We start from the raw sequence: 14,859 nt of genomic DNA on the forward strand, positions 1-14,859 counted from the left end.
AGCGTATCAATCTTCTCATAAATCTTAGCAAAAGGTAGAGTAGCCTATTTCCCAAAATTACAAACCATTCTTTCAACTACAGCAAGAAATGGAAATAAAATATACTCCAAAAAAAAATCCTCTCACTTTCAACTGCTTTTATTTTCAGCCAAGTTAACATGCATAAAACTTTGTATGAACATTGTTAAGTTTAGTTCTTAGTAGGTGAATTTTTTATGTTCATACAAAGTTTTACGCATGTTAAGTTGGCTGATAATAAAAGCAGTTGAAAGTGAGGACATTTCTTTTTTTTGCTGAGTATATATGTAGCAATTTATAGAAGGCTACTAATAAAAAAACTGAGCTGTAAAAAACTGTTAAAAGCATTTAACTGTTAATTGTGCCTGGAAGCATTAAAAACATACAGTATGTGCGATAAGTAAGTTATTAAAAATGATAACCACAATAGCAACTTCCTGAAAGACTTTCCTATAATGTCCTAAATGCAAATTGCCTTTGACTGCAGTTATTATGCAAAACATAGGCTTCGCTCCCCCATCAGGAACCGTCCTCTACTGTATATCGTTAATTAGACAGGAACAAACCAACGTTCTCACATACAGCAGTAAAACAGCTTTATCTTCTCTACTTTAAGAAGCATGTTTTGTCCTCAGAAGATGTCCAGAGAATGAAATGGGATTAGGACTGGGGTTATTTTACGGGCAGGCATTATTACATGCCTCAAATTGAAAGTCAACACAGATGTTTGACTTTTGTTCCTGAACAACTTCCTGTAGTCTATGTATAGCTGGTATCCCACAGTAAGAATTCTGCTAATATTTGCTCTGCAGACACTGATTGTTAATGTGATGTTGTGCAGAAGGACTGAGATAGAAAAGCACATGATTTGTTCTAAAAAAAATATAAAATAAAAAAGCACAATTGCATTTCCAGGATGCAGAATTCATAGTGTATAGTGGCACCACAATAACTGAAAATAACACCATCCAGTAACAGTGTTGATCTCTAGAGGACTGAGGTAAAATAGTGCTGATGTATAGTGTATCTGGTTAATGTCAAATGTTATTGGAAGTAGACTGGGATGTCACTGCAGCAGCACTTTTTCATGACTAGTGCAGTGCCTGTTTTGAGCATGGCGTGCCTGTTCAGAAAGGGCCGATGGCTTGGTTCCCATTATTTTTTCCAATTGCAATGTGGCCCGGGACAGTAGGGTTAAGTACCGTTCACATTTTTACTGGTACCTGAAATTCGGTTCCAGTACCCAACGGTACCTTTTTTTCGGTACTTTCCCCTAAAAAAAAAAATTAATTTCTGTTTTTACATAGAACATTGTGTCATTTATTTACAACATTTAACACTCCACACAAAATAAAACCTGCCTAAATTTAACAAAACCTTAACTATAGAGACTTAAATGAATTATTTTTTGGAGCAGACATATGGGTCATTTTGAACGGCACTGATAACCTATTTTGCTGTTTAGGTCTGAGGACTTGCTGGCCTATCTGTTAAATAAGGGTTTTATTCAGAAAAGCTTGTGTGAAGCCATTTAAATGCTCATTTATCTGCTTCACTTTGTGCCAATTAATCAAACACAACACTGCCAGAGGAGAGATTGTTCATTATACACACTGTTTACAATCTCCTGACAGTTCTAGTTTATCATTGACCAAAGGACATCAAATATGGAGGTGACTTGCACAGTAAGTGTCCATTGTAAGCCCCTTGGATCATTTTTACTGAGTGACCACTGTTTGTCTATGCCCGACATGTAGACAGCTGCTGTCTATTAAATTAATACTTTTGAGATTTCCATTTAGGTCTGAAGCACCAAAGTCAAATTTTCTACCCAATAACCTTGTATGCATATGTCGTCCTACATGTATTACTTTTTTCAAACAAGGTTTATTTTCATTTATAAACAGTTTATGCAGCAATAAACGGGCACAGAAACTCAAACAACACCCTCCCACCCCAGGATGGCAGGCAGTTCAAAGTGATGCAAATCTACATTTATTACTTTAACAATTTCAAAGTTGTTTGTATATGTGGAAACAGGAATTTCAAAACACTGACCCACTGAGGAGAAAATCAAAAATAAATGGTTAAGTATAAAGAGAAAAAGGGCTCCATCAACACCTATATTATGGAAGTACAGTAAAGTTCACTAGAGAAAGCGTAATAATCATGCTAAAATAACAACCACATTAACAATGCAGATACTGAAGGAAATCTTTCCTCACGGCTATTTATTCATAAAGCATAATTGCTTAGCACCATGAAAGGATTGTTTGCATTAGCAATTCAAACAGGGCATGATTCTCTCTTTGCTGATACAGATCTCTTCCCCCTGGAGTCTGCTGGCTCCCATTTCAACATCTTCATCAACTATAAATAGCTCCGTTGACAGAAATCCCTTCATGAAACAAAAGGTTTATATTTAATATTTTGTTTTCTATTCAAGGGTAAGACTGACTTTTAAAAGAAAAAAGGAAAAAAATGAATCCAGAGGTTTACTGATCCTGATCCCATGCCGAGTTCTAGGAAAACAACACTTTGCTTGATCATTAGCTTTCCCATCCATTATCACACTGAAGCGAAAACAAGTCACCTTCGAGAGCAGCTGATCTCATTTAAGTATCTGTGGCCCCTGTAACAGATGAGGGCTTCCCACAGGAATCCTCTCTAATGCGGTAGAACACTTTAGACCCATCCAGCTGATTGATGGATGCTAGTCTGACACAGCCGGAGACCTCGGCTTCTCAAGTCTCAATGTCTCTAGCATATCGAAAAGTATACTCAATGTGAGTGTTTGAGCTGTGCTACACAGTTTGGATATGGCCCATTCAAACTAATTCATACATATTTACCGAATATGAATGAGAGTTAAAAAGAGAATAGGCTGGATTTTATTGTTATTTATTTATTTATTTATTTATTTATTTACCATGACGTCAGAGACACAAGCAAAGACAAAAAAAGGTTAAGGCTATGTCCTATATTTATATAAATCTATCAAATTACATACTATGAACAAATTGGTTATTTCCATAATAATGGTAGTAAAACAAAAACAAGACTAAAGACTCTACAGCTATGCTACTGGCTTTGTGGGGCTGTACTTGGGTAACAGGGCTTTGAGCTAAATGCTTACGTAACTCCTTGTCCAGTCTTTTTACACAAAACGTAATGGTGGTGCTAGAGGAAAAGTCAGAGGATAACCAACGTGAGTAGGCTTCATCCTGTTGGGACCATGACTGTCTGTGGAAGATTCCATGGCAATCCATCTAATAGTTGTTAAGACATTCAGTCTGGACCAAAGTGGTGGACAGACTCACCGTTAAACTGACTTTGACAACCATAGAGCCGCCAAGTATGCTATGTAAATGATGTAAAATCATGTTTAGTTTCTTTGACAGACCTGATCTTCCATCCTGGCTACAAGGAGCATGGTGCTATGTCTAGCATCTTTTAAGGAGAACATAAAATAAATAAAACAAAAAGTCTGCAAATCACCCCAACATTCCCAGTTAAATTGAGGCCCTTGTAATCATGGTATGACCTTATCTAACTTAACCAGGGGCACCTAGAATCTAGAAAAACCTAGAAAAATACATCAAGATACCTTCTACTGGGCTCTTTGTGCTTTGTTTTAACCATAACAGTACGCACAAGGTGTTTCTATACAGCACTACAGAAGTTTTCCATTTTCACTTTGACGGTACAAAGTTATTTTTGGGAGTGTGTTGCTCGGCATGATTTATCAGAAATTGTGAGGGGAATTTGAATTTTTCAGGAGGAACAGAACACGGAGATTGGCTTTAGCTCTCCAGTGGAGGACACGGACACACACACACACACACACACACACACACACACACACACACACACACACACACACACACACACACACACACACAAACACACACACACACACACACACACACACACACACACACACACACACACACACACACACACACACACACACACACACACACACACACACACACACACACACACACACACACACACACACAGCTCAGAAAGACTCTTACACTGGAGTGACCGCATATCCCATTTCACAGACAGCTGCCACAGACATCAAACAGAAAAAGGACTCGGCTGTTAAGACTTCACTGTACACACTAAACAGGAAGCTGGATGTTGTATGTGTGCAAGTGTGTGTATTATTGCAGCAGCTCTCCCAAGATAGGGTCTCTCAGTTTCCTTGTGTTGCATAATTCACTTGACTTCAGGCTGGGGAACCTTGTTGGTGCTAAAAACACTACAGAGAGACTGCAGAGAGCAGCATAATAATGAGCTGTATTTAAGAAACTAAAACTGTACTTTGATTACAGGTGTTGGTGGTTATTATGGAGGTGAAACAAGGAGCCAGGCATGCATTTAGTTTGTGTTACAGAGTGCAGGAGTAAAGGCAAGGCAAGGCAGCTTTATTTATATAGCACATTTCAGCAACAGGGCAATTCAAAGTGCTTTACATAAAACATGAAAGAGCAGTTAGAAAACAATTAAAAACAATTTAAAAGACAAGAATAAATTTTACAGTGCAGTATAAGAATTTAAAGAAATGAGAGATAAAATAGGCGGATAAAGAGCAGTTAAAACTGTTAAACCTATAAATGCAGATAAAATAGGTTAATTAAAGAAAGGACCAATATGTACCAACAATGGGTCCAGACGCTTCACAAGGCTTGGAGTTTTCGTTCCCCATAATGACAGAAACTTTAGTATACTGTGATTTTACAATGTGATCGTCACCACAAGGCTAGGTTATTTCTTCGGCAAATCTTCGTAAAAAACCCGGTACAGCCCTGCAGACAAAAATCTCTTAATAGTCAAGAACTTGTTCTTAAACTATTTTATTTCTTCTGCAGCCTGTCTCTAAATAGTCCAGAGCTCCTTTAAAGTGTCATAGACTATATTTTGTAAGTAGTCCAGAGCTTCATTTAGAGTGTCATAGAGTATTCCATAAATAGTCCAGAGCTTCATTTAAAGTGTCATAGACTATATTTTATAAATAGTCCAGAGCTTCATTTAAAGTGTCATAGAGTATTTCACAAATAGTCCAGAGCTTCTCCAAAGTGTAAAGGATGCCCTCAAGGTGGTCAATTTTAAACTGGCTAACATTGATAAAATATAAGCTTAGATAACCTAGGAGGCTTTAGTACAAGTAACCAAACATAACCACTTACTACACAAACGATATGTACTGTGGGTCATGAGAAAATGTTATACACTAGGGACTCTCAAAGAAAATCAATATAGAATATGATGTGGAGCAGTTCTTAATAACATGAGGCCGAGGCTTTAAAATCAATATTTGTGGAGTGTAACAGTGAAGTAAATATACTCGCAGCTTCAAATGTTACAGGCACAAGACAGAGACAGCATGTGAAATAGTGAAAGAAAATCGTAAAAAATTGGATTCAACACAAATGTTTAGTTGAAATTGAGTTATTGGAGATCATTTTCAGCCTAAGATCGATACAGCAGTTAGAGAGACATTTTAAGTAACATTTGCAGTAACCTTTCCAACTAAATAAAAAAAATAGGTTTTAAAAAGAACACACACACACACACACACACACACACACACATTGGGGATTACAAGGCATTAATAAAGAAATGATAGTTGGACAGAATACCCCATAGCAACCGCAATATTAAAAACACAAGAAGACAAGTGTGACAGGAGGAGCATTTAGTGTGGTGAAGCACTTAGTGAGAGGTTGAAAAGCATTGTTCTCACCTGCCCAAACAAACCACAAAAAAGGCTCCAGAGTTTCATTTAACCTGCTCCAAACATGTTTAGTGTGACAGCAACCTAAATCTTAATTTAATGCTGTATCTCAACCTGTATTGACAACCCAAAACAGAACTGGATTTATAAAAAGGATGATGTAAAACAGACATTACTAAACAGATAATAAATTCAAATTGAAAGCGATCGTGTATAAAAAATAAAAAAAATGTCAGTAGGCCACTGACCGGGATAACGATAAAGAGTCTACAGCCATGTTAACAGCTCTTTGAGGCTGTACCGCAGTGCTTTGACCTAAATGCTAACATCAGCATGCTAACATTCTGGCAATGGCAATGCTAAAGTGAGATATAATGTTCACCATCTTACTTTTTTGCGTGTCAGCATGATAACATTTGTTTATTAGCGCAGCTAAGTACAGCTAGTACAGCTATTGGATAAAGTGAAATGTTGACCTGATTATTACAATTAATTCTGAGAGGGACATAAATGTTTAAGCAAAATGTCATGGCAATCCATCTAATAGTTGAGATATTTCAGCCTGGACCACAGTGGTGGGTAGACCGAGAGACACACATTGCCATCCCTAGAGCCTCGTTGCTAAAAAGTGTGGTTGGTACAAGATCATGATAACAATATTTGATCTAATGTCAGAGACACAAAATAGGAAATGATGAAAAAAAGACAAGTCATGGAAAATGTGCATAATGTTCCACATAAATTAAAAGCTAAGTGAGGGGGAAAAGAGTCAAGCAGAATGTGACCATTTACAAAGTCTGTGCAGAGCTGTCACTGAAGTAGCCGTGCTTTTGACAATAATCCAACTGATCACACTGTTGAGGGGATTTAGCTCATGTAGTTCTCTTCTGAACAAAGTGGAAAAAGGTCATGCAAAAAAAACTCTATTAGTCATACAACCAAATAAAACTGCAGCTGAACATCATACCGAGTCATATTGTTAAATCTACTTAAGATCAAATCTTGATTATATCATTATATTTGTCAACAGGATATCATGACTTTGCGTAAACATACGCCACTTTCCTAAAGCCAAGTGTTGTGTTAGCTGTACGCATTTTGAGCTATCCGCGTGTAGGTCTACGCTGTATACAGCGGATGGCAGTCTGCAACGTCACAGCGTAAACATACACGCCAGTCTAAAGCCACGTGGTGCGTTATCGCGAGGCTATGTGTTATCGCGAGGCTACGTGTTATCGCGAGGCTACGTGTTATCGCGAGGCTACGTGTTATCGCGAGGCTACGTGTTATCGCGAGGCTACGGTTTATGAAAAGAAGAACCGGTTGGGATTAGAAAACGTGACACGCGGGTTAGGCTTAGGAAAAGAAGAACGGAGTTGGGTTTAGGAAAAGAACAAACGTGGAAAGGAAACCTCACACGCGGGACACGATCCCCACTCTCCTGGGTGAAAGTTCTGCGTTTTATCCATCCTCCACCCCGGCCAACCTCCCTTCGTGGATTTTCGCCCTTTCATACTACTAGCTATGGCGTAAATTCACAAGCAATCACAAGGTAATGTAAGTCAATGGAGGCCAAACAGCATTGATAAACACGCTAAAAAGGGAGTCTGCGTCTTGATAACATGCCAATAATGGCATACAAATTGGCGTGTCATACATACGCCACTTCATGACATCAGTCTGTAATTGTGAACTTTTTGAGTCATGAATTCAAAGGACCCTGAGGGATACACAATGGGTTTAAATAAGTTAAATCATCAATGCAAGAAATACCTCGCAACTTTGGCAGCTGCTGATCTTAGACGAAAGTAACCTGTCTAATTGATTTCTTATTTCAAAGCACGTTCAATGGAAATTCATTAGCAGTGCTTTATCACCTTATCTATCCTCAGTCTGCGACTGGTGAGGCTGATGAGTGTGCAAGCATGAATTATGCAGCGTATAGGTGAGAAATCTGCTCAATTAATTTGTCGTCTCATGCACTGAAGCTCAGCTAGGAGCACATATTGGGTTTAACTGGTCTTATAAATGGCTGTGTATATTTTACATTGAGTGCAAGGTGCAATAACTGAATGTTAAACGTAACTGGAAACGCTGGTTATTTAATTTATGGTTTAGAAAGCACATTGTTGCTTCATTTAAATAGCTCCATCAGAAGTCTCCAATGTGGTTGAGAAAGATTATCCTTAATATTTATCAGACAGATCCTGTACCTTAACTATAGGAAAGACTTAATATTTTACAACTGTTAAATGGAAAATTCTGCAAAGCCACCTAAAAACAAAAACACGTACAGTATATGCAACTTAAACCTTTGCTTTTTGTCTGTTCTTGGTACACGTTTTGTGTGTGTGTGTGTGTGTGTGTGTGTGTGTGTGTGTGTGTGTGTGTGTGTGTGTGTGTGTGTGAGAGAGAGAGAGAGAGAAGGTCATGTATTGTATGCAAATTCAACCTTTCCTGTAGACATCATGTTAAATAAATCCAGGGCCTGGCCACTGAAAGCATGGCATTCAGATGATGCTAAGGTAATGCAAATTATTTCTACTGTAAACTTTTTCAGAGCACAATTTGAGGATTATCAAGAGTAAACTAGGAATGAATAATTGCTCAGTGGTTCAGGCAAGTAGAGGTGAAACAATTGGTTAATTAACAAAACAAATCTGCAACTAAATTGATAACTGATTAATTGGTTTAGTCATTTTTCAAGCAAAAATAATGGAAAAGGCCAAAGATTCTCTAGGGTCAGTATCTCTAATTTCTCAGATTTCCTGTTTGTCAGAAGACGTCACCTTGGACATTTTATCGATTAAACAAGCATCAGTTAATTGAGAAAAAAAAATTCAGCAGATTAATCAATAATGAAAATAATTGTTAGTTGAAGCTCTTTGAGCAACACAAACAAAAGTCCCCACTATTTCTTTGTGGTCGCAGCAGAAAACATATCAATGCATATCTTAGAGAAAAACAGATAATGGGCAGATGAAAACAAAACTAATCGGTTTGGCTGGATACCACTGGGGGTTGGTGGGGAAATGTGTTTTCTGTAATTTGGGTAAAGCTTCTTTTTAAATGGGTTTCCCAGTCTACACAGACAGATTATACCATAGTTGGTACTCAAAGCCGCATTGATGACGTCTTCATTCTGCATCATAACACAAATCCAAATGCTCCATCAGTCCCCATTCATCAATTCCTCTTTGTATCACACTGAAAGCAGAGGGATGTATTGCTGACATAGACTCTATCATTATCCTGTATATTCCCATCATTCCCTCCCATTGCTTCTGCTCTGCCTCCTCTTCACTGGCGTGCCCCTGACTCACGGGTTCCTGAGTCTTAACGAGCCATTGAGGGATAATTGCTCCTTGAGGTGTTGGTGCTAACCGACACCACTGCCTCCTGCAGGTCATTCAGTCAAGCCCCTGTCAGCTTTAATAGAACTGCAGGCTGTATTCACTACCAGAGTTTCCAACCAGTCGAACCTAACGACTGTTGAGTCCACTAATTTCAGATCAAGCTCTTCTCTGGACTGCAAAGCACAGCAATACAAACCGCATATTCTGACATTTTCCTTACAGCCATGAAGAACACTTGAGATGTGCATTCAAGAACTAAATGAAGCTACTTATTTTCAGTTTTTTTCTTTGATACTGATCACACAGCTGTGTGGCAGAAGCCACCACTAAAATAATTACATGAAACAATCCCGGAACCAAGGACACGGTTTCAACTCAGTCTATCCCAAAGCGACACAATTTTAAATTGATGCAGACTGTACTGTCCTTGGTGCCAAGGGCAAGTGTGTGTGTATGACTTGAAAGGTCTGTACTGCTATGCTATGTGATGTGATCCAAAGGGAAGGCTTGTACTCCAGGCACATGCTGTGTCCTCTTCCGTCCTGCCAGTGGCTTTAACCTCAACAGATGACAACGGACGGCCACGAGGGGCGATGGGGAAGTGTGGTACATGTGGGTTTTCTGCTGCCATAAGAACTGAAGACTGGTCTCATACATGTCCAGAAATATATCTTTTTAGGTTAGTAAGGTAGAGTAAAAAAAAAAAAAAAAAAAGTATTATTCGTTAGGGAGTTAACTTATTTCTCATGTCTCATCCTGAGGTCGTACAAATACAGAAGAGGAGATTCGGTTGTAATAGTTGTCACAGGTCCTAATGGATGAGTCAGACATTACACTATGAAAAGAAAACAGCATTTAAAATGTACACTAGGAATGCCACAGTCGGGGTGACAGTCAAGTAGTTCAAAACAGGACATTTTAAAATGCTTGAATTTTAGTTTTTTTCAGAAAGGAAATATGTAACATTGCTGTTTAAAAATACAACATGAGATTATGACTCTGCGTAAACATACGTGCCACTTTCTAAAGCCAAGTGGCACGTGTTATCTGTACGCATTATGGGCTATCCACGTGTAGGTCTACGCAGAAGAACGGGACGTTGCATTTGGAGCTCTGGTTGGGTTTAGGAAAAGAACAACGGGACGGTTGGATTCACGAAAACAGTAACAGATATCGGTATCAAGTATATCACAGGATGCACCAGCGCGGCATTTCAAGTTATTTTGCCATTAAAGCCTTTAATAAAGAACTCTGTGTGCGTGAGGGACGCTCACCACCTCTTCTCACGGTAAATTCCTGAATAAAGTTTCTCACATCAGTTTCATGATTTATTACATAGCATCCTGTTGCCTATTTCCTGAAGTCCAAGAGTACCAAAGATTAGAATGACAAAATGTTAAGTTGGGACACATAATGTAAGTAAAGCATTTTGCTGGATATTCATTTGCAGAATGAAAATCTAAAATGTAGGGAGGGAGTGTTGGTTTGACTATTACTGTGGCTGTAGCCTCTTTCACTCCACAAGGGAAAAGAACTTCAACAACCTAACATTGGCTCCTTCAGTGTTTTCCAGTTCAGACTTGGGTTGTGTTGGATGTGTAACTTCGTCTGACATAATAAGGTTGCTTCATGACTTTAACATCTAAAAAGGGACTAAGGTGCTCATTCAGACATTAGAACATCATATGAACTTGCCATTAACCAAATGAGGTGCATGGCCAAAAGGGCTTTTGAGACATATATTAGTCATTGACCAAACTGTTGGTCAAGAGGAAAGTTTGACCTTACCGTGGTGTCAGCAGAAAGGTCAGGTGGCAACCAAATTAATCATGCCGATATATTTAGTAAAAGCTTTTTCAATGTGTTTTTGAGTGGCGCTGCCCCCCTAGAAATAAAACACTCAAGTCCTCAATCAAAAGCTTCGGTCTCATCTCACCTTCACACTACAGTCTCACTTAAAATGCTTGACCTGATGGCAGTTCAAATATATTGTGATATTTATTTTCTATCATACAAACAAGCAAGTCCTTAAATGATGTCTCTGTATAATTTCACTATTAAACAACTTGGCAAGGCCCAGTTACTAAACAGAATATGTTAACTGTATATGGTCATTAACTTGGGTTATTTAACTAAGGTGGCCATTCCTCCCGTCCATAGACAGGACACAAATAATTCATCTCTTTTTTTCCCCAACTTTAAATCACACAAAATGTGTGCGAATGTGCCAAGCAGCTGCAATGTTGCCTTATTTGCATTCTGACAGCCAGCTTTGACGCATCGCCACAGGCTGGCACACAGACGCTGTCCTCTCTCTCCAAATTGCCTGCTAAGTAGCTCCTGGACATCAGCAGTCACCCTGTCTGTCTGTACTGTTTGTGACGGCTATGTTCACATTTTTCCAGCCTGATTCCCCTGGTGGCTCTCAGACACAAACTGCTTCTGTCATCTGGCGTTGAAATACAGCTGGATTCTGCTCCGATAACATCATTCGACTTTTTTTTCTTCCTTCTCTTTCTGACGCAAAAAAACAATTGGAGTAGACATACACAATGCAGAGGCTCCTGCTAACAATGTGACAATGTCTTTCAATATAAGATGTTGATGGTTTGTTTGTCAGATTTTGTCATCATAAAGTCACCATGGTAATTTTGGAGAATATGGTAAAGTTGGCAGTGTTGAGGAAAATAATAACAACTCCCATCCATCAAAGTTTGCACAAAAATCAAGATCAGAAGTTTTAGTCCAACAGCCATCAACATCTTACACTATTTAGGACAACCTGTCACTTAATGCATCCAAAAGCCATCAGAGACTCCAAGCCCTAATCCAATGATAAAACTTTTGAATCCCACACTCAATACTCAATATTCAATCATTTATATAGAACATTAGTAAAGATACTAAGCACATCCTCCTAGATGTGAAATTAATCAATCATGTTTAATTAAAGCTGGCAAGGGCTGCCGATTATTCAGTGAGCAGGAATCCAGAATGAGGCAAAAACAGCATGGTAGCATTTATGGCAGCGAGAAGCTCACAGGCGATGTAGCTGCAGGGAGGGAGCATTCAACACTTCACACATCGGGGAGACGGCAGAGCTGCAGGCAGCAAAGCAGCCCCTCACTCCGCCTGTCACTGATGGTGTGTCAAGGTCTGTTACTCTGACCCTTCACTCAGCACTCACAACCTCCTGTACTTCACATTGTAGTAACCCAGGAGCAATATGCACATGCTGTATAACATTTTCTGAATCATTTGAAAAACTAATAGCAAATAATACAGTATATTAAAGAACTGTACAATACAACGTTGTCAGTTTACACAGAAATTCATTATACCACTGATATTTGGTTGTGGTCTATCTATTTATCTAAAGTCATTCTTAAAACTATCCTATAAAAGCATAAGGTTTACTTTAATAACAGTATGTATGATATTGTCCATTCCTTATTTCTTAAAAAGGTTTTCAGTATTGAGTCTAACATTCTGTATATCTCTAGTTGTAGGATTTGATTGCATGAATTGGCGGTAGAAGCCTAGTATTTAATTTTAGGGCTGGAACAAATGATGAATTGTTTAATTTATGAAATGTCAGAAAACAGAAAATTGTCTACTGCAAATTCTAAGGTGAACAACCAACGGTTCAAAACACAATATTAAATAAAAAAAAAACAGCAAATCCTAACATTTGAGAATTAGAATCAGCAAATATTTGGCATTTTTAGCTTTATTAAACATTTAAAACGATGAATCAAATATTTAAAATAACATTTAAATGCTTCTGTGGATCGACTAGTATATATATATATATATATATATATATATATATATATATATATATATATATATATATATATATATACTATTCCGGTATCAGTAGCTAGTTGTAATTAATGCTACAGTTGTTTTGGTAAAGGACAGTTGACAGTGGGACTAGCCAGCTCACTCAGAAGGAAGTAAAGTAAAGCAAAGACTGAACTAGCTACACAATAGTCTACATAGTCTACACAATAGTCTGCCTGTAATTGAAAAGCTATTTACACCACGTAACATTCAGCTTAGCTACGTTTGGCAACAAGACAAACAAAAGCTCTCCAGTACGTAAACACTACAGTCCATTAGCTTACTACGAACAGCCAGTGGCTCATATTGTCCTTCCCCTCTCTTGATACATTTTACTGCCTTTGCTACGTCGCCAAAAAAATAAAATCTTTCCAACACTGTACCAAATCCAAACATTACAACAGACACATTGTCTCACTCACTTTCGTGCTTTGAAGTTCCCCATGTGTGCCGCGGAACTCCGGGGCTCTTGATAATCGCTCTGCCGGCGGATTTCAGGGCATCCATCCCGAGGTGTGTCTGCTCTCCGCCAGGTGGATTCCCCAGTCTCTCTACCACAGGGAGGTAAATACAACAGACTGGGCTCGACGGAGGATGCGCCAAAGACGGAAGAGGCGAAGAGAGAGACCACTGATATAAGTTCCCACCCTGAATCGCTCTCGTTTTCTCTCCCCACTCATAAACTGGTAACCAGCTGAGGGTAAGCACGTGCACCTACTGCACCGTCTCCAAAGTTAAGGGCGTGTCCCCCTAACCTTGATGAGCTGACAGTCCGAAGTGCTCCAGTTTGGAGGAGCGACCTTAATGAGAAATCATTATTGCAGTGTGAAGGACTTACACTCACTAATGAGTTTATGGATGTATAATGAGCTGACAATTGCACTTTTTTGTCTCATATGACTTTCTGTGGTTTATTGACCTTAGTGGATGCAAGTTGGTTGCCAACTTTTATTCTTAAAGAGGCCCATGTCATCCCTTTAACATGTTTAATATTTAGAAACAACAGATATTGTTGTTTTAATCATGACAGAATACTGCATAATTTAGTGATGGACTATGTTAAAGCCTCTTAATGCAATTAAGGCTGGGTCACAGATTTGTCAAGTAATAGATTTTATTTTTTACCTGAATACCTATTATATTACAATAGATTTTGGCACAAATCATCAACTAACAAAACTAGGCTTCAATTTGAAAAAAATGCTTGAAGTTTTCTTTTTTGTATGTTGGCGCCCTCTAAAGATTGCAACCAGTTATTACAGCGTTGTTGTTACCCATCGTCACTCACTCCACACACTGTAGTAGGCTATACTGTACGCATGGTGATATTCTGGGATATCAGTAGTACTGCTAGTAGCTGTAAGTTCTTTTTTTTAACAATATACATTAAAAATGTAAATCTTAAATAATCAATAAAAAAATTAAAATAGTATGCACGTCCTGGTGACCTAAGACCATGGTTCCCAAACTAAGGATCAGGACACCCACATGGGGTCACTAGATGATTAACAGTAGAGACAAGCAGCCACACAAAGTTATGTTACTGGCTTTTCTCTCATCTTTGCTTTTTTTTCAAGTGAATTACTGGATCATTCTACTTAAAAAAATATATTCAAATAGCATAAAGTACAAAATTATTGAACTAGACTTGGAGCCAGTTACACAGGGTCACAAGAAGACATTTAAGAGGTCACAAGCATTTGGCCCCCAGAACCTTTGTATGAGCTGTGCATTATCCCAAAGTGTCCTGTCTATACTTCTACTGTAATGCTATACAATAAAGTCAAAATGCCCCAAAAAACAATTGTGCCAGATTAGGAAACAAAGAACTCTCCAACTCCACTTGAACTTCCACTAAAGAAAAATCAATTTGTGACAGACACAAAACATGCA

General features: G+C 38.4%; 1 protein-coding gene across 1 annotated transcript in view; it reads right to left on the reverse strand.

Moving 5' to 3' along the window:
• The window catches only part of si:dkey-71h2.2 (low density lipoprotein receptor adapter protein 1), a 38,375-nt gene extending 24,683 nt beyond the window's left edge, over positions 1-13,692 (reverse strand). Inside the window, 1 exon segment of the mRNA XM_039782307.1 lies at positions 13,389-13,692. Coding sequence (XP_039638241.1) covers positions 13,389-13,473 — 85 coding nt within the window. The 5' untranslated portion in view covers positions 13,474-13,692.
• Between the last annotated feature and the right edge of the window lie 1,167 nt (positions 13,693-14,859).

This window comes from Perca fluviatilis, chromosome 18, assembly GCF_010015445.1.
Source record: "Perca fluviatilis chromosome 18, GENO_Pfluv_1.0, whole genome shotgun sequence".
In the NCBI taxonomy this organism is placed as follows: Eukaryota; Metazoa; Chordata; class Actinopteri; order Perciformes; family Percidae; genus Perca; species Perca fluviatilis.